We start from the raw sequence: 23,747 nt of genomic DNA on the forward strand, positions 1-23,747 counted from the left end.
TGCTCGTTCAGCTTCAGATATTGACGATTACGGTTTAAAATGAAACACCGATTGGGATAAAAGACGGTCTTCACTTTCTTCTCTTACCAGACATACACTCCACCACACACAACAAGCTCAATTCAAATATTATAAGAAACATTTTATTATTAATCATAAAATGCAGGGAAAAAACATTAACTCCATTTGTTTCATTTTAACATCTTAGGATAAAAGCACCAACACCAAACAGTTACAATTTTATCATGAATACCCCGGGCCTTTTGGAAAGTAGGTCTGCCGTTATTGCACCTCAAACCTGCCCTGGCTTCATCAATCAGAGTTCACTATACACAAACTTTAGCTCACGTGTCCAGTGCTAGTTTACTCTGCAGACAGGAGTAATCCAAACACAGGACAGTGAGCCTCCTTTTTAGAGACAGAAAAAGACAGAGGCATTCATGAGATGAGGAAGATGCTGAAAGTCGCAGCGGTTTTACAGCTTCTCAAGATTCAAACCAACTCATAAAGCTGGATCTCACCGGACAGGCTGCATGTATGTGACAGTGAGAATTGATTTGAGGAAATCTGACAAGACCACCAAGTAGTTTTTGCCTTGAAATTCACTTACTGAGAGGATTTACTGGTCCTGAGTTGGGTTAAAAAAAAAGGGACTTCATAATGCCACAAGATGGGGAAAACATTTGTGACATGCAGTAGTTTGAATAAAGTTGTTTACATCATTTCAAGGGAAGTTCCTGAGTTAAGACCTTTGGCAGGATTAAGGGTAAACAGCCTCGAGTGCAAAGTGCTCACAGATTGACATTAATGTGCCAGATTCTAGCACGCTGGAGATCTGCATAGAAGCTTTAATTCAAAATCTCATGTACACCAAAGGACTTTAATAACAGCACCTCACCCCTTTGACTGATTGTACAAGAAGCTAGAAAACAGGTTGAAGTCTGTAATTAATGTAATCTCAACCATTTCCAAAAACTATTCTCACACGCACATACACACAACACCGCCAATCGGGATTGGAGAAAACCATCAGGCAAACTTGTGTTGAGGATTATTTACCCATAAAACCCTGCAGCAAAATAGGAGAAGAGTAGTATTGATCAATAGCTGCAATTTCCTTGTTTTAAGTGAAGGAGAGCACCGTGCTGTTTCTCTGACTAGTAGTATTAAAAACGGACAGAAATCTGAAGACAATTCAAAGCTCAACATGTAACTGCGATCGTATCAAACACCAAGAGTAAGAAAATCAAAACAGCATTAACAATAATTAAATAATTACAAAAGAGCTCTCATTGCTGGTAACAAATAGACTAAGTATGTTCTAATATGAAGTTCTGCTTTTCACCTAAACACTTGTAGGTGAAACACTTCTGCAGAGTGCACAGGACAGGACAATAAAGCTTTCATTATTAGTCTAATCTTCCCTTAGATATGCACCAGCTAGTGGGAAAACAAAGCACACACACAGACTAAGTGTATTCCCACTGTCAGAGAAAAAAGGGAAGCTTGGCTGCTCACATACATCTTAACACAAGTGTTTTACATCTTGGCAAATACACAAATCCTTACACTGCAAGGTAGTAGAGCCTTGCCAGTAAGACATCTGAAGACAGTATGTGTAAGAGGATCACATGTAGTTTTTTGTGCACCATTCGAGTTTGTAAAATTCAAATTGCAATTGTTTGGAAACAGAAGCACCATTATTCCTAAAGAGTCTAGGTTGGTATAAAAGAAATGGAAACAGATGTGATAACGACTCGTCAAGTCTCCTGTGTGTTTAAGTGTGTGTAAGTGTGTCTCTAGTTCTGATGGGTGAGTCAAAAGGATTCAGATGCTGTTGTGTCACTGTGTTGTTGCAGGCACCATCTGTTAAAAGCCTGTGGAGTCAAAGCTTCACACTGCTTGGCCTCGAGCCACTCGTTTAACAGTTTGAGTTTAAGGTCACATTGCCAGCACCAAATATTTCTATTCACTTATAGATATACCCATATATATATATATATATATATGTAGACTGTATATAGATATTTATATACCTTTCTGTTTATGATGGAGAGAGAAAAAAGGGGAAACCAGAGAGTTATGTACAAAAACAGTGCGTCTTGTTCTCCGACAACTTTTCCACCTGCTGTGTGAGAAACATGAACGACGCGTCTCCTCGCACTCTGGCCGGCTGTCACAGAGTAGTTTTATCTTTAAGGTGGTGTCTACAGGTGTACAGTAGGCATTCAAAGAACCAGACAATAGCAGTTTTGAAATATCAGAAAGGAAATGCCCCCAACCCCCCCCCCCCCAAAAATAAAACAGCTCTAAAAAAAAAAAGTCCCTGTGTACAGCACCAAGTATTCCATTTGTTTTTGATGTTTTCACTGCAGAATAAATAAGATCAGAAACAGTCCAAATGTAGCACCATTGTTTTCAGACTGTGAGTCAAGTACACACACTATTGCATTCTACGATGTCAACACATTTCTGGATTTTAAAAACAAAAGAGAACAAAAACAAACAAGGCAAATTAATAGACTGACAGCATAAATATAATCATCTAAATTATACACATCTATACAGAGAATGTATCACATTCACAGTAAAAACATTATTTACAAAAAACACATTACAAAAAGCAAACAAAAAGGTGTGAAGGGTCCAGTAGTTCAATGTGGTTCTGGTTCATGGTTTCTCAGTGTGTGAGGAGTTGCATGCATGAGTGTGTGCGTGTTTGAACTTAACACAGTATTAGTCCACAAACGTGTCAACACTCGAGTCTCAAGTATTTACTTAAAACTGGATTTTCCGACAGCAGAGATAAATAGAAACAAGATTAGCTTAAGAGTTAAAAATTCCTGCAGTAATTGTTTCCCACATGGTAGTGTAATTTACCAAATTTGAAGAAAGCGTTAATAAATAGAAAGAGCTGAATGACTTTGAATTGACTGAATGTTTTTTGTTTTTTTTTACCTGGGTTCAGGTCAACAAAGCATAAAACAGTGTAGCCTAAACTGTTTGATAACACTACGCGTCTACCACAGAGAGGTCGACGATGTCAACAGAGAGCACCATCTCAGTAAATGAGTTTCAGGTTTGTTTGTTTTTTATACATGAAGATGCACTCGTCTTCGATTCAGTTTCACAAGCTGTGGGATGTCGCTTTGTCACCAAATGTTCAAAGTCAGGCTGAGCTACATTATTTTAATGTACACGCATGTTTCCACATTCTTTAATCTACAGTTCACTCATTCAGAGAAGGTTAAATATGACCAATTGCTCCTTACTCAAGCAGACCTGGAAACTTCCACAGATTTTTTTTTCATGTGATATCAGAATGAAAACACTAAAGCAAAGGGAAAGTTATTTTCACCACTCAGAATGTAAGTGCAACTGGTTTAACACCAGTTTCTCCAAAAGAAATCTGCTTTTTGGCAAACAGAGCAGTGAGGACAGAATTTTTCAATGTGTTGTTTTTTTGTTTTAAGTTAAGTGAATTATAAATTTTTTACTTTTAAATATTGAAAATCATTAACGTGACTTGTTTTGGGTATCTGTGATGCTGCCAGGACTTGTACATCTTCAGCTCTGTGTGTTGCTGTGTCTTTTATCCAGTGTGAAGATAGACCAAACGTTCCTCATCTTGATTCATATTTATAATGTTGCAACAAGAATTGAATTTAACCAAAGGAGGAGGGAGAGAGAGTCCATGTAGAGACATCAAACTGCCTGACATCTGAGCAGAGTCCAACCAACTGGTTTGTGAACCATGATGCTTTGGAGGTTTAAGATCAAGCTCGAAAAATTGAAACTTGTGCTTCAATCTGTTGTTAGGTGGAACATTATTGATTGAAAACATTGAGGATTTTGCTGGCAGAAAATAAGCTGCTATGATAGAGATGTTAAAAAATAAAACAAACAAACAAAAAATAAAACAAACAAACAAAAAAAAACTACCACAGCATCGAGCACCTTCAGGTTAAACGCATGTTAATTCCGTTCTGGAGCAGCCAGCAGTGATTTTCATACATTTCACACTTCACACGGAGAAATGACCAGTACTAAGTGAATTCTGCTCAAGGTGACCATAGTGGTGGTAAGTGTGTGTGTGTGTGTGTGTGTGTGTGTGTGTGTGTGACACTGTGTGTTCATCTGTATGAAAGAGTTCCCAGAACAGAAGTCTGTCTTGGAGGCAGTTGGGTAGCGGAGATGTTTTGAAGCACCTGTGAGTGAGGAGAGTGCCCTGGTCCACACCTGGACATTTGCATAGTTTACTTCATGTTGAGGTAGTTTCCATCAATTACCTGAAAGGTCAGAAAAATGAGAAGAAAACTCATGAGTTCAGCTTTTACTAAAACAATAAAAACAGTAAGCAATCTTGTCAGTGATGATCACCCAGTAGAATTTTTATACTTTGAAACTACAGCTACGAGAGGTGACTTACCTTGTTCAATCCGAACAACAGCGAGTGGGAGCACAGGAAAAATAAAACAGATATCCTGTGTCTTTCACTCCCTACCAGTCTCTTTTTCTCATTCTCTCCCTCTTTTCCACCCTGATTGCCCTTCCCTCTCCATCCTCCCGCCTTCCGCTCACTCCCAAATCCTATCTAGGTCGGGAGCCGGGGAGCTGGGAGGTGGTGTGGGTACCATGCATGCTCTGAGTCCTCCACATGCTCCCACCACCACCTGAGCTGCTGGCTGTTGGTGGAGGGGGCAGTCGAGGGGAGTAGTGCACTGTGAATGGACGAGACGAGGAGGAGGAGGAGGAGGAGGTGGACAGAGAGGAAGAGGAGGAGTGGGAAGCGGTAGCTGCGGCAGGAGAAACGGAAGCGGAGGAGGCAGAGGAGGAGATGGAGAGAGAGAGGGATGACTGCGCTCTCTGGTGGTGGGCCAGACGGGAGGAGTGGAGGGAGTCTGATCGAGAAGATGGTGCGGCATCAGAGTGAGTGGTTGTTGAGGAGTTCGATGAGGAGGGAGCACTGTGCAGTGGTGGAGGAGGGGGGAGGGAGAGTGTGGGAGGAGAAGGGCTGTGCAAGACAGACTGGATGCGGCTGTGCTGGGCCTGTGACATTGAGAGGGGAAGAGGTGAGGATACGGGGACCAAGCGCGTGGAGGCTGGCTGGGGTGTGGTGTGCTGCTGGGAGGAGGTGGAGGAAGAGGAGGAGAGACTGAGCAGAGAGCTGAGGCCTCCAGAGGTGGGCAACGTTGCCCCAAACTGATGGGAGGACACTGTGGGAACCACGTGGTGAAATATACCTGCAAATCATACAGCAGAGATGGAGGGAGGGGGAAGGGGCGAGAGAGTGGAGACGAGGGGGGGGGGGGGGGACAGAGCAGACAGAAGTGGCAAAGAGAGCAAGAAGAAGGGACAAAGAGAGAAGGAGGGACTGAGCCAGGTTGTGCATAGCGCCAAGCAAGTCTTTGACAAGCACACAGAAAGCAAAGAGAGTCACTCCACTTTGAGTTGAATTAAATCAGATTGGTTTGGCAACTCTTTAGTAAACTATATTGTTACTGTTTTGTTTTGTTTTTTTGCTTGCAAGTGAAATGACTCTGACATACAACTCAAACAGATACACCCACAGAAAATAACCACTTAGTAATGTAATCATGATGTAAAATGTTATTTCTCAAGGTAAATCACAGATTTTTAAAGGAACATTTTTGGGTCAAATTTGTCTATTTACCTTTCATTTTAAATACTTTTCCTTTTTTTTTGTTGGTATTTTAACATGCAACATTTTCCAGGGGTGTTTCCGACTGCAGCGCTCAAGCAGCCAGTACATGTCAAAGCGAGGCATCTCAGAGAGTCAATCATTCAAACTTTCAGCGATGCAGACACAAAGACAGCAGCACTGGACCTCCCACTTACCCGGCTCTGTTCGCAGGCCCTTTCCCCTAGATTCTCACTCTAACATCTCGATGACCCCAGGCTAAGATTAAGACCTCTCAACAACTTTGGGTCAAACTACATTATCAGTTTGTTAGTGACGCTCACCTCCAGCCGCTCCCCCTGCCAGCCCTACACTGGAGAAGCTTCCCAGGGCCGAGTGTCCGTTGACGAGTCTTGCGGTCCCACTCACCGTGGGTCCGCCTGTCTGGGCCCCAAACAGGGACTGTAAGACTGAGGTCCCTCCGAGTGGAAACTGAGACGCGAGGTACTGTCCCACAGAGGACCCTGTGGTTGAGGAAACTGCTACAGGACTTTCTCCTACCTTCCCGCTCAGAATACCTCCCCCGCTGCCGGCAGCAGCAGAGATGAAGAGGTTCTGACTGGCGCTCGTCTTCAGATCCCAGTCACGAGGGCCTTTCTGCTTTTGGAGGGCCTGTCGCTGGTCCGAACCACCGCCTCCCTGTGAACCACCCCCACCACTGCTGCCTCCACCCCGTGTCCCTACCTCCTGACTCAGGAAGGGGTTGGAGGTCATGTAGCTGGACAATTCTCCATCGCTACCTCGCCTCAACTGCTGATGCTGTTGTTTGTGGTCAGAATCGGAGTCTGTGCCGCGGCCCGATCCCCCCATGCCAAATGGAGAGCCCCCCTGTCTCAGGTCTAAGTTGGGTTGCTTGGGGTCAGAAATGGGTGAAAAGGTGGATTTCCACTTGCTAGTGGAGGACATAGAGGAGGAGGAGGAGGTGGAGGCCTCACTGCCCGTGCTGTTACCACTACTGCTGCCAGATTTCCGGCCTGGTGGAGAAAAAACAGAAAAGCGTTTTTACAAAATAGTCAGTGCAACGCTGTGGTTTAATAACAAGGGTTATTTCCTTTTTTGTATACCTCTTTCACCATCCCCTAGTCTGCCAGGTCCATCTCTGCCATCCAAGGATATAGTGGCAATCTTTCTTTCAATTCTAGTGAAAAAGAACAAATCAACAATCAAATAAACCAACAACAGGGGTTAACATCATGTTTGAGCTCTAATATATGCACAAAGAGCAGCAGTCAGCAGACAGCTCTGAAAAGTGATTTTGAATGTATTACCGTGAACTGGAGCTGTCAGCAGGGTATCCCGAGTCGTCGTCGTCAGAGCTCGGCGCTGAAGAGTAACGACATGTTCCATTGAGCTCCAGGGGGCGCTCTCTCTTTAAGATGGGAGGCTGGTCTAGGTCAAGCCTGCTGGGGCTACGACTCGATTGTTCAGGGGAGGAGATGGCAGAGATCTCCAGAGGCTGGTTGATGTTGTTCACCTGTTAGGACAAAGACCACGCGGGTTTCACACGATGACATGACGACAAGATGACAAGATTTTGACAATGTGATAGCAATCTCATCCCATTGAGTTGATCCACAGAAGAATATAGGATGCATGGATTACAGACTAAGCTCATCTGAACCAGTAACTGCTGATAGAAAATGCACTTTCATCAAATAATACAGCACAAATTGTATTCATTCTAAAACTCAGGTTCCTGTCAATTTTTTTCTTGTTACGCTTTTGGTGACTCACCATGGAGTTAATGTTCAGTGGCGATCCGGAGGAGTGGTTGTTTGAGCAGAGTCCAGGAAATGTCCTCCTCTTCGGGGATCCGCTGGCTGTGACGGACACAGCTGAGTTACGCTTCCTCTTCCCTCGCTTCCGTCCTTCCTGATGTCCGAGGTTGTGAGAGGATTGCGATGACGACGTGTGTGTGGGTTGGTGGGTGTGCTGCATGCCGGGGGACTGGTGGTGGTGGTGGTTTCCATGGTTATTGTGGTATCCCTGCTTGGTTGAGTTGCAGGTGTGGTGGTGGAGGAGGCGTGATCCTCCGCCTGCGCTGCCTGACGAAGAGGAAGACGAGGAAGAAGACGAGGAGGAAGAGAAGAAGATCCTCCTTCGCATTTCATTGTCCTGAGGCTCCATGTCCGATTCACCTCCCTGTTGATCCAGACCATCTTCAGAAAGGATCCTCGGGGGCCCGTCCGCATACTGGAGCACCCCTCCAGTGCTGAGTGGGGGGCTCTGGATGTGACCTCCTCGGCCCATTGGTCCTGTCAGAAGACCGTGGTTGTGTGGAGGTGATGATGAAGAAGCACCATTATGGTCCTCAGGATGGGACCCTCCGTTCATCAGCCCTGAGCTGGATGAATATCCTACACAGGGACCAAATGGTTTTACAGTTAAAAGAGCAGAATTAAAACTATAGTATAATTTAGTACAGATTTACTGTAAAATGCATGCTGTGCTCTTTATTAGCCATAGAACGTGATAGTCCATTCCTATGTAATAACACTAATTGCAATATTTGAGCAACAAATATAAATCAATGGAGAGTAATCCTTACCATTTGTCTGACCTGTCTGAGACACGGGACTTGGAGTACTTCTCTGAAATAATTAATGCAGAGAACTGATCAGAACAAGCGTCAAAAAAGAAGAAGAAGCGACATTTACAAAACTAAAAAAAACACAATTATGCTCGTAGCAGCGCAGGAGACTAATGTAGTGCGTCACTGTAGAATTGTAATGCTAAAGTACTTTCATGATACGGTATGTACTCACCAGTCTCTCAGCACGACTGGGCAGCACCACACTGGCTAGGGGGATGCTTACTGGGAGTTTACTTGGGTGGACAGTGCTCAGAGGGATACTTATAGGAAGGCTTGTGATGCTGTTGTCACCCTGAGAAGACGGGCTCCTCTCCTTACCCTGTATGCAGAGAGCAATGGAAAATGGTGTGTTAACAGTGAGAGGATTACCCTGCAAGGAAAGTAGGCAACGGTGGTCCAGACAGGAAAAAAAAAGGTTAAAAACGTACCCTCTCAGAACCTTTAGGAGTACTCTGAGCATCAGACACACAGGGAGAGGAACAGTTCTGTTTGGCTCCATGTAGAGAATTAACACCAGCCATTTCCCTAAAATAACAAAAAGGATTTCAATATTTTAAGTGTCTGTCACCACAGGTAGTAACTTGGAGACATGATAAAAAAAAAGTATGAGTGCAATTTTAAAAACTGGAATCTCTGAGTGCCTACAGACCTGTGTGTGGTCAGCCCTGGAGCTCTCAGGTGAGCAGAGGCAGTAGAGTCCTGGTTCAGGTGCCTCCGCAAAGCAATCTTGGCGGGGGAGAAGCGTGTGTAATCAGGAAGAGCGTGGGAGAAACTTTGCTGCCTCTGCCGGGCATCAGTGGAGGCAGGTACAATCTCATGGTCCGGAGAAATGGTTAGGTAACGAGACAGAAGCTCCCCCTTGGTGTTGGCTCTGTCGAAACAGGGTGAGCTGGTGCCGTTGATAGACAGCTCCGGGCTGACGCCATTGAAAGCTGGTGCTGAAGACAAGCCAATCTTAGAGGAGTCCATGTCTGTGGAAGAGCGTGATTCTAGGCTCTTTCTGTATGGGGAACCATCACAGGGGCTGTAGGAGGATTTGAGCTGCAGCAGCTCCTGCTGCCTTTGACTTTTCTCCAGCTCCACAATGCTGATCTAAAAACAGACACCAGGGGGAGCCATTACACAAGTGAACAGGCATTCTGCAGCAATGCTGAACTATCTAGCAACATGCTCATGAGAGCAATTCTTGAACTCTTTTCCAAAAGCTAAATTGAAGTCATAGTTTAGAAAAAGTACTGATATATATGTGGAGTGGCGGACAGATATTGAATTTAGAAAATGAATCCAATAAATTGACAAGGTGGACTGTACATACCTGCAGCTCCAGGCAGTGTTTCTGTTTTTCAGAGATTTGTCTGCGTAGTGCCTGCTTCTCTTTCAACAAACTCTCAAGACACAAAGAGCCCCAATCCAGCTTCAACTCCTCACATCGAGACTTCAGCTGCAAAACAATGAAGATACATTGCTTATTGTTATTTCGCCTGGCAGCGCAGTGAAATACTGAGAAACATTTCCACGAAGTATGAGGCTGTGCAGAGCAAAAAAAGAGTTCAAAAAGGTTTATAAAAAAAAAAAAAAAAAACTTTCACTACCAAATGAAAAGCTGCATGAATGGCAACAGATGTGACTCTGGGGATGGTACTGTTCAGTTGTAACAAGGTGGAGAATACACAAATGTAGCATCAAGCACTGAGCACTTACCAGCAGAAGGCTGTGGTCCCTCAGCAAGGCCATGTCTCTCTCGAGCTGCTTTGTCTGTTCTTTGAGCTGACAATTGTGTGCTGATATCTCCTTCTGAGCCTGCAGCAGGTCCTCCACAGTCAAGGCTTTCACCCCCAGCTGCCAACAACACACACAAGCAATTCTTATAATTAAAAATTTCAAAAGGACTTCAGGAGGACTGCCTTTCGGGGGGGGATGCAAAAAGAATGACGTGGAAGAGGCGGACGAAGGAACGGTGATGGCTATAATAAGAATATTTGCCTTTAAATCAACTCTACATGTGGGTAAACAGAATCAAGATGAGAAACGATCGTGTGAATTCAAATCTATGGTTGTGCATCAATTGCAGGGAAAACTTTTCACCATCCCCTTCCCCTCACTGGAGGAGATTTGCCCTGATTATTTCCTGCTCACTTTGACTTTCTGCTGAAAAAGTACTGAGAGGCTGGAAGGAGAAAATCAGGCCCCGTTTACACGGAGAAGCTGTGACAGTAAAACGAAACAGTTGAGTATCGGATTGGCCTTTCGTTCACATGGCGTCGGTGACCTCACCACACCTCCCTCCATACATTTGGACATGCGCAGTAGTCGAGAACAAACATAAACAACAATGGCGGCGGATTCGCTTGTGCTATGTGCTTCAGCAGCTATTCGCGTTGTATAAACAGAACCTTGATTTGATACATCATGTATGTCGCCGCCAAAAGAGCATTGAACACTTGCGGCAAATTGTTCAACCTTTACCCAAGCACAGGGCGACCATATGCAGCATTTGGGTAAGACTTGGGAGAACTAGCCGCTATAGAGGATGTTGTGGAGGAAGTGGTTGTACTGGTGAGTGTCGCGTGCGTGGCGTTGTAAAGTTCCACTGCCCACTACTGGCCAGACGTGAGAACTACATCGTTTTCACTCAGGCAAGACCTGCCGTGTAGACGGTCTGTACTTCGAATCCGGAGTGGAGTCGTTTCTGTCACAGCGTCTCCGTGTAAACGGGGCCTCAGGTTGGAACCCAAGTGAGAAAAGTCACTGTTTGTGTTCACATTTACCCCCCCCCCCCCCCCAAAAAAAGAGCAAGAGTAAAAGCACTCAAGAGATATCCTCTGTGTCTTAAATCAGTGACAGACATACAGCCTAATAGTGAATAAACATGTTGGTTATCATTACAAAGCAGGAGATTAAAAGTGTACAAGGATCATGATTTGACACGTTTACTGTCTATTTAAAAACTCATTTACAAACGGGATATAAATGGAAATAAAACAATTTAGGCTGTCCTTCAAATACATCATAGAATAGAAACACAGAACTACTGAATTTCTCTAAAGTTAACAAATGTGTATGACACTTTTAGAAGAGGTCATTTTGTTGCCTGTGTTTACAGCTGGACACACAGAGAGAGAAAAGAGCAGATGTTCACACCTCGTCTAGTTTGGTCTGAAAGAGGCCTTTGATCTTGTCCTTGTGAGACTGACAGACCAAGTGGAGCTGCTCTGCCTGTCCCGACAGGTCCCTGTGTTTTTGCTAAAGACAGAAAGGAACACAAGAATGCAGGTAAGATGCAAATTGAACACAAAAAAAAAAATCAACTCAATATGAAATTCAACACGACTTTCTTTCTGATCCTCTTTTCGGTAGATAATGTGCTGCTGCAGTAGCAAACAGTCGAAGAGTTTAACGGCAGTGTGAATTACCTTCTCCTGATCTAAAAGCTGCTGCAGGTTGGAGTGGTACTGGGGAGTCTTCATGTAGGCCATAAACTGGAGGTATTGAACTTTGATGTTATCTGTAAAAAGAAGAAGTATGTGTGCCCCACACAGGGAGCAAGAGAGCAATAAAAAGAGGACTGATTATTAGGTGTGGGTGATAGCATGCAGTCATAATGTTACCGTGTCTGAAGAGGCATTGTGTCTGTCCTCCTGCCTTGACATTTGTAAAATAGGCTCCTATTAATACGTTACATACTTGACCCTGATTTATAAGTGAAGGCAAGGGCTTTGGCAGACTGAACATATGTATCAAAAATATATCAGATATGGCAGTTTAAAAAAGCCTTTAACTATTCCTTCCATTATAACATTTTGCTGTTTAAGGTGATGTCAGCTATCTGTATATACATTACTTAACAAGAGGAGGGATTTGAGCCAGCCAACGGTCGGATAAGCTTGGTTTGTTGTGTCGAAGCCTGAAGAGTATGTACTTTTTTTGGGAACTGGGTGAAGCTTGGCAGCTTGTAAAAACCTTTATGAATCTTGTCGTTAATAAAGTGTCATATAGTCAAAAGCCTGCCATGCTCCTGCTCCCAACAGATGATGGTCAATGTTGTTTTGTATAAAGACTTGTACGGGATCTGGAATAATATACACAACTTGCCAATTTTTTTTATGTTGTTACTGAGAGTTCATGAGCTCACCTAGAAGTTGTTGCAGACCAGGAGGAGTCTGGCTCATCAGCAGTTGAGTTGAGGGATAGTGCTGGACCTTGGGAGGTAGCTGGTAGAAGGGACTCTGAGGTGGCCGGTATGCATCTGTAAACATAAGAGCTATATTTAGACTAACTATTCAGTGTATATTTAAAGAGAACAGGTAGAGTCTAAAGGTAACATCTCCTGTGTGTGTGTGTGTGTGCGTGTGCGTGTGTGCCATCTGACCCTGAGGGGGGGCCGCAGAAAGGGTCTTGGCATGCAGCAAATCCAAAGCGCTCTGGTTCTTCTTATTTTTCTTCTCAGCGGCTGGGGCAGCTTTCTTGGGCCGACCGCGTTTCTTGTTGTTCAACTTGCGACCTTTGGTCAGGAGTCGGGCTCTTCTGGGTTTGGCGGGGGGCTTGACCACTGTCACCAAAGTCAGACGCTCCTCCTCACCGCAGGAGTCCTGCTGCAAAAGATAGGGACCAACACACAGGATACATTCAACACACACTCAGTGTGAAGACATACTGTGGCAAAATGGCACACAACATAGGCAAATCAAGGAAATGCATCCCAGGTGAAGTCTTCTAAATATTTGCATATTCTACCTTGTTTTGTTCCTTGGGTTTTGTGGGAGTGGTGCTGTTGCTCTTACTGTCCTTTGTATCCTTCTGTTGGCGTCGCCTAGCTGCCTCTTGCTCTTCCTGTTATAAGATGATGAGTCAAATGAACTGGTTTATACAGAAATCTATGAAGCACATAATACATATTTAATCCGGAAGATGACATGACTTACCCTGAGTTTAGGATTTTTGAGACTAGCAAAATAGTTTTCAAGCTGAAAGACAAGACAGGTGTAAGTATAATCTTTCCATTCCACAACTTTTAAACCAAGTTCATCTACAAGACATTTGGTTTCAACTTTCAGATTGACCTTTTTATTTCTATCTTGTTTCAGAAATTCCAATTTAAATTAAGACATCAGGGTTCATTTGATACTATACAACTTGTTTTAAAAGTACCGGCAATCAATTTTCTCTTATAAGCAGTGTTTACTATTCCTTAAAGTAAACAGACTGATTTACAACACAACATCAAATAAAACCACAGGCACGGTAGAGGCCACTTACTAGCAGTAATAACATCAGTGTTATCTAGTGTCGACCCCAGTGTCCTCTGCTCATGGGACTGACTACTCATCACACCAGCTGTTAGAACAGCAGTCTCTCTCTTGAGTCGAGGTGACCTCTGGTCTTTAATTACATTTAGACTGAAATACACAATTTGCTTCTTCTACTTCTGCAGCTATTTAGCATTTTTATTCTGTCAAGCAGAGTAATCTTACTATGGTGCGGTCTATGGTATGCAGGTAATAGGAAACTGGCTTCCCAGTCCAGGACACCGAGCCCCTGAGTGGAGAGAGCTCCACCACACGCATTATTGTGCCAATATCTGCAGGACAGAGAGAAATGATCTTGTCAAACAACTATGACAAGCACAAGCATTACAAAATAAAAATTGGATTCTAAACAGATTCTGGTACTTACCACTCAAGTTTCGACTATTTATTCTAAAATTTAAAGGTGCAAAAGGTTTGGAGGATACAATTTTCCCGCCTGGAAAAAAAAGAAGAAAAGAGAAAGAATGTTTTTTGTAAAAAATTGAGAGAATTCATCTGAAGAAATGGTTTTATTTGTTTTTTTAATTAAAGACAGTAATCCAACAGAGACGTTAGTCATGTTGTTCTCTCAAGAATTTAAAACTGAGGCGCTGGAGGCACAGTGGTTAGTGAGCGTGTCCCCATATAAGGAGGCTATAGTCCTCAACACGGAGTGGCCCGGGTTCGACTCCAGCCTGTGGCTCCTTTCCCACATGTCAATCCCCACTCTCTCTCTCCCCCCGATTTCCATCTCTGTCCACTGTCCTATCTCTCTGATAAAGGCACCAAAAGCACACAAATAAATCTTTAAAAAAAAAAAAAAATGTTTTCAAAGAATTTAAAACTGAAAAAGACATTGTGAGATCGTAGGATCAAACAAGACGCAGTGGTTACTGGATACCATCACCCATTGTTCATTTAATCCCCAATTCAAACAGCTGAAGAAATATCTTCCCCAGGGGAGTCAGGATGTCACTCTCAGTGCTACAAACAGAAGGCCCACATGTTTTCTATACAAACTGACAGGGTCTGAATCAAAGGCTTTTAGCACCCACTATTCAAAAGCTTTCTTTACACTTTTTCATCTCTTGTCTCCTGAGGTATTATTAAAAGGTCCTTTTGTTGGAGCTCATCAACAGACACGTCAACATTAACATACTTTTGAGATTTAAGGGACCCATGGCATGAGATTCAGTATTATATGTTATTTGTATCATAGAAGTATCCAATATGGAAGCAGCACTAACCACCAGGCCACCATCGCTCACTGTAATGTTTTTTAACAGACAAATGTATCATTCATAGGAGATCTTTACGTTGATGGTTGAAAGACAGCTCACAGGAGCTCTGAGTAATATTCAAGTGCTCTATATGAGCATCTCTTTCAAGCCCAACTTGAGCTTCTTGTGGTAATATTGGACAATTTCAGATAAGAAAAAGATTTCATGATGCCTGGCGTTTAAGTTGCACCTCCCCGTGTATACAGGGTGTAGTCCTCATCGCAGCGGCTGTTGGTTTTAAATCTGTCATTGGCCCTTTGGTGCATGTTATCCCCATCCTCGCTTCTCTCAACTTTTAAGCCGTCCGATCCGATAAAAGGCAAAGAGGCCAAAAAAATGATCATGATTAGCTGAACAATACTAACCTTCCTTCATGTTAGCAAAGCGCTCCTTCAGCTGGTGATCAACCTCTGGACCAAAGGCAAAGTTATTCACAAAAATAATACTGCAAAACAAGAGAGAGAGAGAGCGAGAGAGAGCTTTTAGAGGCAGAGTTCAATGTAAAACAATTTTGACATAAAAAACATTAGCGATAGAAATATTTGAGTTGAAACAAAGTTCTGATGCTATGTAGAATAAAATGCTGAATGCATCCAAATAATGAACAATGTGTGTTACATTCAGACCAGCAAAGACTAACAAACAGACACAAATTCCTCTTGAATAGGAAAAAAATAAAGTGGGAATTGTCGACATGTTCTTTTAGTATCACCTTGTGTTGGCGATCCTTTCCCTCCACTCTTCAGACAGAAAGTCCCCTTTCTCCAGCTGGAAAACACAGAGCAAAGAAGTATAGTAAAAACCCTGAAGAACACAATAACAAAATCGTGCAGTGTGCTGTATAAATAAATGTTCCATTTAGAGTCAACTTACTGTGTACTCCCCATGTTTCTTCCCATACCATTTCATCCACTTTTTAAACTCTTTATCCATAGACTGAAAGAAAAAGGAAAAGATTTGTCTACAAAAACATGTTTGTCTTTCCTTCCTGAGGTTGCACTACAGTAAAGGAGTATTATTGTTATTATCATTAAGGGAAATTCCTTTGTATACACTCTGATTTGGAGACCACACACACACACACACACACACACACACACACACACACACACACACACACACACACACACACACACACACACACACACACACACACACACACACACACACACACACACACACACACACACACACACACACACACACACACACACACACACACACACACACACACACCTGAGTCACATGCACAAACAGGACCTGTGGACATGCATTAATGGAGAGATGTCAGAGTGGTGCTGCTTCACACTGCTACGCAGGGAGCCAACAGAGCGGATGGGGGTTCGCCTTGCTCAAGGGCATCCTCGGCAGTACAACGGGACGTATGGTCCCAACTCGAGTCGCTACAGACTGAACTACTGCTGCCTGTAACTGCCAAATGTGGGTGCACAGGGTAGCATGTTATGATCCAGTATGATTGAAAGCTTCCTCTTTTTCTTGAGTAATTAACACCTAGCTTTTCTAATGACTGGCAGGGAGTTAGCTTTAACTGTTCATGCACAATGTTTACAACAGTGAAGTGATATCTGGAAGCTTTTTTAAGACCGCTAACATGGTTGTAAAATACCTCAATCACCACATAACGTACTCATGAAGGGTTATGTTCAGTTACTTTTGGTAACTCTCTTCTCTGTGTATGTTGTTGCCTGTGTGGGCGTGTTTCTACAGGGTAATAATGAAAGGATGAACTGATACTTCTATAGTTACCTCTGCATAGCTAGATGGAATGTCTGCTTTCTCCACACCGTAGTAGTGTTTACAGTTGGTTGCTGCTGCAACCTGCAGCACCACCTGTCCCACTCCTACAAAAACAGACACAATGGGTTCAAATAAATGTTGGCTGCCAAGCTTCCTGGTTCCTAACTTAATACTTTTCATTTTCTCTACTCAGTGGCATCTGCAGTACTATATTCAAGCAAAGATGGATCAATTCTTTTGTACAACCCCATGACATCCTAAAATAACAGCAGACTTACCACTGCCGAGGTCAACAAAGGTGTCATCTTCCACCATTTCCATCTCGTCGATGATCTGAGACACCAGGTCGAAAGAGGTTTCTCCGTACACCTCAGGGGAGAAGGGCTCGTAGTTGTTGAGCTTCTCTGGGTCGGTCACTGAGTGGTTGTACACCTGCTGCAGGATGTGTCTCAGCAGCCCGTTTGAAGGACGCTTGTTCAGCTTCATCGGCTGAGTCGTCCCCTTCCACTAGAATATGGGAAGATGTATTTATTAGCAAAGTTTAGATTCAAAGACGTACTCATATAGACGCAGTAAAAACATGTGGTGTTGTTAAAGCGAATGGTGTTTTCACATTCACACAAACAAAGTGTCACATGTGGACTCACCAGCTGGTGAATGCTGTCAATGGCCCTGTTGTACTTGTCACAAAGTCTCTGCATACTCTCGAAGCTGTGAGGTGTAGAAGATGTCGAATCGATTCATTACTTTGTAATAAATGAAGTCACACTTTCCTGTCTCACCTATATGACTGAAACTATACAGTGTGTGAGTTCACAATAAACAAACCTAATCGAAATCTAAAATTAGACTTGTTATTTGAAAGACTGGCAAGATAAACTTAATACTCTTTGTTCTTCGTTGTGCATCTGTTTGTTTGCTTTTCTGTATCAGTAACACAAACGGGTTTTACTGAGAGGGTGAGCTCACCTCTTGGTGTCATAGTCAATGAGAACGTAGTTTTCCATCGCCAGTTTGAGGTCTGGAATCTCCTCGCACACCCACCTAGAGGGAGAATGTGTAGAAAACCATCACCAGATCAAACGACTGACGGAGTCACTTGAAAGTCTGCGTGAACGTGGGTGTGTTTACTTACCGGATGGTCTCGATGATTTCATGAGCTGCATCATGGTGTTTATCCTGAAAACAGACAAAATAGAAAACAGCTCTCAGTGCGACTCATTGACTTTAACAACAAACAAAGAACAGCTTTCAGAGTGACCCCTCAACGTGAACCATCACTTTTAAAAACAGACTCAGCATGAATGTTTAAGCCTTTATGAAGTTTGGCTTTATTGTGTCACAAAACTTCTCGGCTTGACTCTCTGGTTTTAATATTTCTCTTATCATTCAATGGGAAAACTTTGTTCGGAAATGAAGTTAGAACAAACTAACAAACATGGCACCGTTACACACTTGTCAGATAAATAAACTATGAAACAAAACACATCAAAACATTGAACACAATTCCACAGGACTTGTGGATGTGCAGTCTGAAATATGTTTTGGAGAAGCCGAGTAAGCTATGGAGACGGATCTGTCCCCCTGCAGCTTAGAAGCTCGGTTCTGAGAGGTGGAGACAAGAGGTTGGCGTGGGGAAAAAATAGAGGCTACAGGAAGGGGTGTGAGAGTGGTGGAGCCATCGAAGAGGGTGTGAAATGATCACAGGAGAGGGTGAGCGGACGTGCAGCAGAGTTCTAGATGTATTTGACTTCATAAAAGGATTTTGGATGAAGTCGAGTCTGGACAGGATAAGCAGCAGAGAAGGGAAGTAATGGGCGGAAGCAGGCTGTGTCTTTGGAAGAAGGCAGATCTAATGCGCTTGGTGACGTGTTGATAAAGAAGAAAAGTTGATGTCAAAAGTGATCGTAAGATTGCCAATTTCAGTGTTTGGGCGACTGAATCGGAGTGGAGGGAGGAACTGATGATTGTGGTTATAAGTGGTGAAATGTCTGGGAGACCATTTTAGACCAGGTTTGATGGGGTTAAGAAAGCTGATGGAGCTTTTTATACCTGTAGGGATGATAGACAGTACGGACACAGGGGAGAAGTTAAATTACATATGTCCTTTTTTCTTTTTGGTTGATCTGAAAAACTGATCTGATCCAATTCCAAACCGCGGGACTTATGATCCACAACATCACTATTGTTTATGTCGAGGTTTAGACTGAATAGATGACGGATTGTAAAAACAATTGAGAAGTCTTGCATGTGACTTGGTTACGATGTTTGGGAGCAGCTGCTGCCACGGATACGGTTTGTTTCAGTGTGTGGAGAACATTCAGACGTTTGATGACTTTAATCATTCCTCCAGCCAAGAGGTGACAGCATCGGACAAAAAAAAAAAAGAGTCAAATCAACTTATCAACATGTTTCCTAGCGAACAACAAGTAGGAAATGCACACTTGAGGTCGAGGTAAAGCTATTTGAATAAAAATGGTTTTAAATATTTTGTGTTCTATCTTGAATGTAAAGACAATAACATCTCATCTGTCATGTAATACCTGCTTGCAAAGTAATCCCTTTTCCTAATTTAGAGTTAATAAAGTCTTACATGTCTCTTGGTGGCTTTAAGTTCACTTTTATCAGGAGTTACTTTTTTTTTAAATCACTAAAGTTATTTCAAGATTTTGCTCAATCAGGTTACTCCAAACCCTGTTTTAAAAAATGTACTCTGCTCAGTTACTTAATAACGATCTCATGCAGGGATCTATAGTTAGCAATCCGGCTGGCGTGCGCTGAGCCGCACTTAGAGTAATGGGAGTCAAGTTACACTCAGAGCGCATCCAGCCTGAGCCCTGTTGCCTGAGCTGACCCACTGACCCACTTTCTGTTTCCTGCACCAGTACACTGCCAAGGAGAGCCTCTGGTGGAGGGAAGGAAAAGACAGGGGAAGAAAAAAACAAAAAAGGAGAAAACCAGAGTGGAAAGGAAAGAAAGTGAAAGCGAGAGGGGCAGAAAGTGGGGGCCGGCGAGGGGAGGGCTAGCCTGGTATTTGTCAGCTGTTTGAGCCCTGGCACAGCAGCAAACAGCTCCCAGCTTGGAGCTCCAGCTTCCCGCTCAATACTGCCCGCCACTTCTACGCAAAACTTCCGGCAACGCTCAAACATGCATGCACACAGATTCAAATATGCATTCTTAAACAGGAAAGGACTGCCTAGTTCTGGCAGCACTGAATTTGAATTACAGCCGCTGTATCAGGCTGTAACTTGTAACAGCTGGACTTGTTGCTCGTATTGCAGCGTTAATTTCGAGCCATCTTTAACATACCAGAGCACAATAACATTTCACACTTTACAAAAAGTGAAGCTATACAAGGCGTGCAAGTGTATGAAAGAGGCTGTGAGTGAGGGAATGAGAAGCTGTAGAGGGGGGAGGTCACCTGCTCACACAAAGACTGCACACAGCAACACCAGCACAGCGCGGGTGCTAAAAATAAACACTGTCTGCTCGCTAGAGTCAAACAAAAAGAAGCAGAGACCCTCCTCTCTCCCCACTGTGGGTATACTGACGCATTAAAGACTCCTCCTCTCTGTCCATCTCTCATAACATGTAGCCGAAGCTGCCTCTACGTTAAAATGACAAAGTCAGACTTGCATGTAACAACTGTGTACTTCTCTTACTTGTTAGAAAAATAGGACTAATTTTCTTGATGGCAAACAAACTAAGTGCACCCTTTATCTGTAATGCTTATCCTGTTGTTGGGGTTCTGTCTGGAGCAGATCGTTGCAGTCACTGGATAGAAGTGGGTTGCTTTCTGAACAGGTCCCCACCAGTCAGTCACAGGACTGACACCGAGAGCATGTTTACTGCTTGTACCTACAATGCGAGCGACTGCACACGAATCACCAGGCAAACTCTGCGTCTGCGGGTGAAAGCCGGCCTAATGTTCACCCTCGTTTTGGAACAAGTTTTACCCGCATGGCGTTCTGCAGAGAGCAGTGTGCACTGAAAGGTCCTTCACCGTGATTATATTCTCTCTTCTTCCACGTCCGTCATGTTCGCCTGTTTGAATCTCATTCACTCTGAAAATCTCCTGTGTACTATCATTAGCTGGGCCAAACAAACCGGCTCCCCCCCCCCCGTAGAAGCATCCCATTTCCACCAAAACAAATCATCAAAATACAGGCAAAGGAAAATGTCTCTGCAGGCACAGTCACTACCACACATGTATACCCATAGGTGGAGCTTGAGTAGCATTACTTTTGTATTGGATATATATTTTTTTTTTTGGAAAAATCTACTGGCTCTGTCTTAAAGTAATTCTGTAATCATGGCTGCAGTAAAGCAAATATAACAGTGGTCTTTTGTTTTCTCTGGTCTAGAGCTGCAATCACTTCTGAATTCAAAGAACTAGAGAGACCAATAACTCCACTACATAACTGCAGCCGTGGTAGTAATAGATTAAGAACGACAAAGAGCATCAAACCAGCAGCTCTTTAGCCGCAGTGTCTTTCAAATGCTATGTGGGCCTGCTTAGTGCCTACACCCAGAACCAGATGGACTAAGAGCTGCACCGCACCAGAGGTGCTCTTCATATGGAAGCATTTACAGATGCACATATGTGGAGAACTGGCGTACGAGATGGAGAGAGAAACAGAGAGAAAGAAAGAGAGAGAGAGAGAGACAGACACACACACACAGAGGAAAAAGAAAGAGCATTTTATGGGATTCACTCTGGGTGCTACATTACAGAAACAGCACGCCTTATAGTCCACAGCCAGAAGAACAGCCATGTTGTGTGTATCAAAACACAGAAAGCCCTGTGTGCATGCTCTGTGGGTGAGATAAGAAATCTTAATGCTCTGTGGGAGTAAAGAATGAACCTTCATTTCATGGGATGCATTGCGGGCAGAAAGTATTTCAAAAAGGGTAAAATCTGTCATTCAAACATGAAAAAAAAACAAAAACAAAACGTGTGTTAATACAGGCACGTGTTTTTGAATTCTATTAATATAGCACTGCTGAAAGGAAGCAGTCTTTTTGGCCCTCCTCCCTGTAGAGTTGACCATATGGACAAGAAGAGGAGGGGAGAAAAGAGAGGAAGTGTATCCCTTTGAAAACAGGAGGAGAGTGCTTCATGAATAGACTCCATATTGCAGAACTCCACATGAAGGACCATGGGCTGTTTCTAATTCAGTGTGTGACAGGTAGTCCCAGTATAAATATCTATCAGGCATGCCTGCTCTTGTGTTTATCCTGGTCGAGATAATAGTGTGAGTGTTATCAGGCCCTAGCCGTGTGTAAAGGGAGGGTCAACTCAGCCAAAGCAGAGAGGAATGGCTCTTTACATCAATAGGCTGCAATGACTCAGTGACTAGAAACTAACACAGCTCATAACACAGTCATGAGATAAACAAACTAACAGATAGAACTGAAATCACTAGTCTGCGTAAAGTGTGGGGTGGAGATGAGTTTTTGAGAAATACCCCTTTAGTCATTCTCAGTAACTGAAAATGTTGTTTTTTTGTCAACACTCACCGTCACACACAAACACTATAGAAAGTTTCAGAGAACTTTATACACCTTTTAAAAAAAGACCACAAAACTTGCCACCGCTTCCGTTCCTATTCCGAGAGTTTGGCGTGACGAGCCGGTGACGTCTTGACAGTATGCGACATGGAAATATGAAGGCAAGCATGGCTTTCACTGACTAAGGACCCAATTCACGTATACAGACAGCAATACTAAAAACAAGAGTGGGTTTCCATCCTCCTGATGAAAGCACTGGATGAATGTAGTTTAGTAATTGATGCATCGATCATCACGGACACAGACATACAAATACATAGTTCATAACATCAGGATGTGTGTCCTGAAATAAGTATCAGAAACAATCCAGATACACCGGTCCTTAGTTCACTAACATGTGAGACGGTGTGTGAACATTAATAATCATATCCAGGACAATCCGGTGACAGGACTTCTGTTTTTAAATGTGTACTACGGAGTGTCACTGTCAATATCTGGGTCAAACACTCTTATTTACTGCTGTTAGCCTTTACTCTGTTCAAGTGTGTCCGTTTCAGATTTATAAGAATAATGTATAGAAGCACTGGAGAATACACACAGCAAATATCCGGTAAGTATCGTAGCCCACATCTGTCACCATTACGACCAGTATGACCTGATTCACCGGACCAACGTGCCGTGGCTCCTTCTTACTAGCCAGTGTTAGCAGACAGTTAGCTAACAAAGACTCAAACAGAGACATGTAATTTGAATATCACAATGTTTGGGTTGATATATTGAACACTTACATATACTGGTAAAGGCCAGGGATAGCCAGCAGGTTCTGCTCCAACCGGAGATTTGAGCTTGAGCTCCAGCTTTTCTCCCATCCTCCTCTTCACGGCGGCTTGGCTCTGGTAGCCTGTTAGCTCTCTGTTAGCCAGCTGGTCGGTTAGCGAGCGAACGTTAACATTTTGTGGAGAAAAAAAACAAAACGGTTGAAATGAAAAAAAGACGTCGACGCTAGTTACTCGTTGAATACACACACACAACAGTCACGTGTATTATGTATGTGTCTAAGTTTTCTTTTTTGTGAATATAATGCCAGTTTATGTCCACTGGCGATAACACCTCGTCCGCAACGCCGCCATCTTGCCCGGCATGAATATATATATATATGGCAGGGGAGCGCACGGGGGACACTGACGTCACCGACGGGCCCGTGAGCTCAGCGCGTGGGCCAGCGCTCACGAGTGAGCACCATCCGGCCCACGGCTGAAGTGTACTCGACATGACCACTTCTTTACAGCTCAAAACGAAAGATATGTTGGCTCTAACGTAGGACACGAACTCTACAAGTTCAACTTTAAGCTGCAAATAAATAGACAGCTGATGTTTAGCCTCACCTAAACATGGCTGGCCTGTGAAAAAGCTAAATACTAAATTCACGCAGCAAAGACTTTCGATCGTTAAACCAATTTCATTTACCTCAGCAATGCAATAAGTCCTCATATTATATATTGGTAATTGTTAAAATCACCAGTTTCTGGAAGTTCAGTGGCTGCTAAGTTGCAGAATGTTTGTCAACTTGGTTTCCTGTTTCGTAATTATCTGTAGAAAGAATTTTGTTACTGAATATA

General features: G+C 43.3%; 1 protein-coding gene across 4 annotated transcripts; it reads right to left on the reverse strand.

The window, feature by feature from the left end:
• Window positions 1–121: 121 nt before the first annotated feature.
• dot1l (DOT1-like histone H3K79 methyltransferase) lies at window positions 122–23,294 on the reverse strand. Of its 4 annotated transcripts, XR_013779648.1 has the most exons (29): window positions 22,917–23,293; window positions 17,753–17,796; window positions 17,587–17,661; window positions 17,265–17,328; window positions 16,896–17,124; window positions 16,627–16,721; window positions 15,733–15,795; window positions 15,572–15,627; window positions 15,225–15,304; window positions 13,968–14,036; window positions 13,766–13,872; window positions 13,217–13,258; window positions 13,029–13,124; window positions 12,664–12,886; window positions 12,427–12,540; window positions 11,708–11,799; window positions 11,436–11,537; window positions 9,996–10,133; window positions 9,610–9,735; window positions 8,944–9,386; window positions 8,723–8,819; window positions 8,467–8,613; window positions 8,250–8,292; window positions 7,436–8,058; window positions 6,970–7,175; window positions 6,766–6,839; window positions 5,986–6,675; window positions 4,430–5,243; window positions 122–4,289 (listed from the first exon to the last, which is right to left on the reverse strand). XR_013779648.1 is itself a non-coding variant. In XM_079349525.1 (28 exons), the coding sequence occupies exons 1-28, from the start codon at window positions 22,995–22,997 to the stop codon at window positions 4,591–4,593; spliced, it is 4,869 nt and encodes a 1,622-aa protein (XP_079205651.1). In that variant the 5' UTR covers window positions 22,998–23,294; the 3' UTR covers window positions 122–4,590. The 4 variants fall into 4 exon arrangements, 3 of the variants coding, with proteins under 3 accessions (XP_079205651.1, XP_079205650.1, XP_079205652.1); XM_079349525.1 differs by having other exon boundaries at window positions 122–5,243; window positions 12,664–12,883; window positions 22,917–23,294; XM_079349524.1 differs by having other exon boundaries at window positions 122–5,243.
• Window positions 23,295–23,747: the final 453 nt, after the last annotated feature.

The sequence above is a fragment of the Symphodus melops genome (assembly GCF_947650265.1).
Source record: "Symphodus melops genome assembly, chromosome: 8".
Taxonomy (NCBI): domain Eukaryota; kingdom Metazoa; phylum Chordata; class Actinopteri; order Labriformes; family Labridae; genus Symphodus; species Symphodus melops.

Bases quoted from the DNA above. Each gene is read 5' to 3' on its own strand.
- dot1l (XM_079349524.1), bottom strand. From the start codon at position 22,997: ATGGGAGAAAAGCTGGAGCTCAAGCTCAAATCTCCGGTTGGAGCAGAA. The intron at 12,541-12,663 runs GTCAGATGGCAC...TTATGTTTACAG, and splicing joins TTCTGCGGCCCCCCCTCAGG to ATGCATACCGGCCACCTCAG. The intron at 11,800-12,426 runs GTGAGCTCATGA...TTCTTTTTACAG, and splicing joins TGGTCTGCAACAACTTCTAG to ATAACATCAAAGTTCAATAC.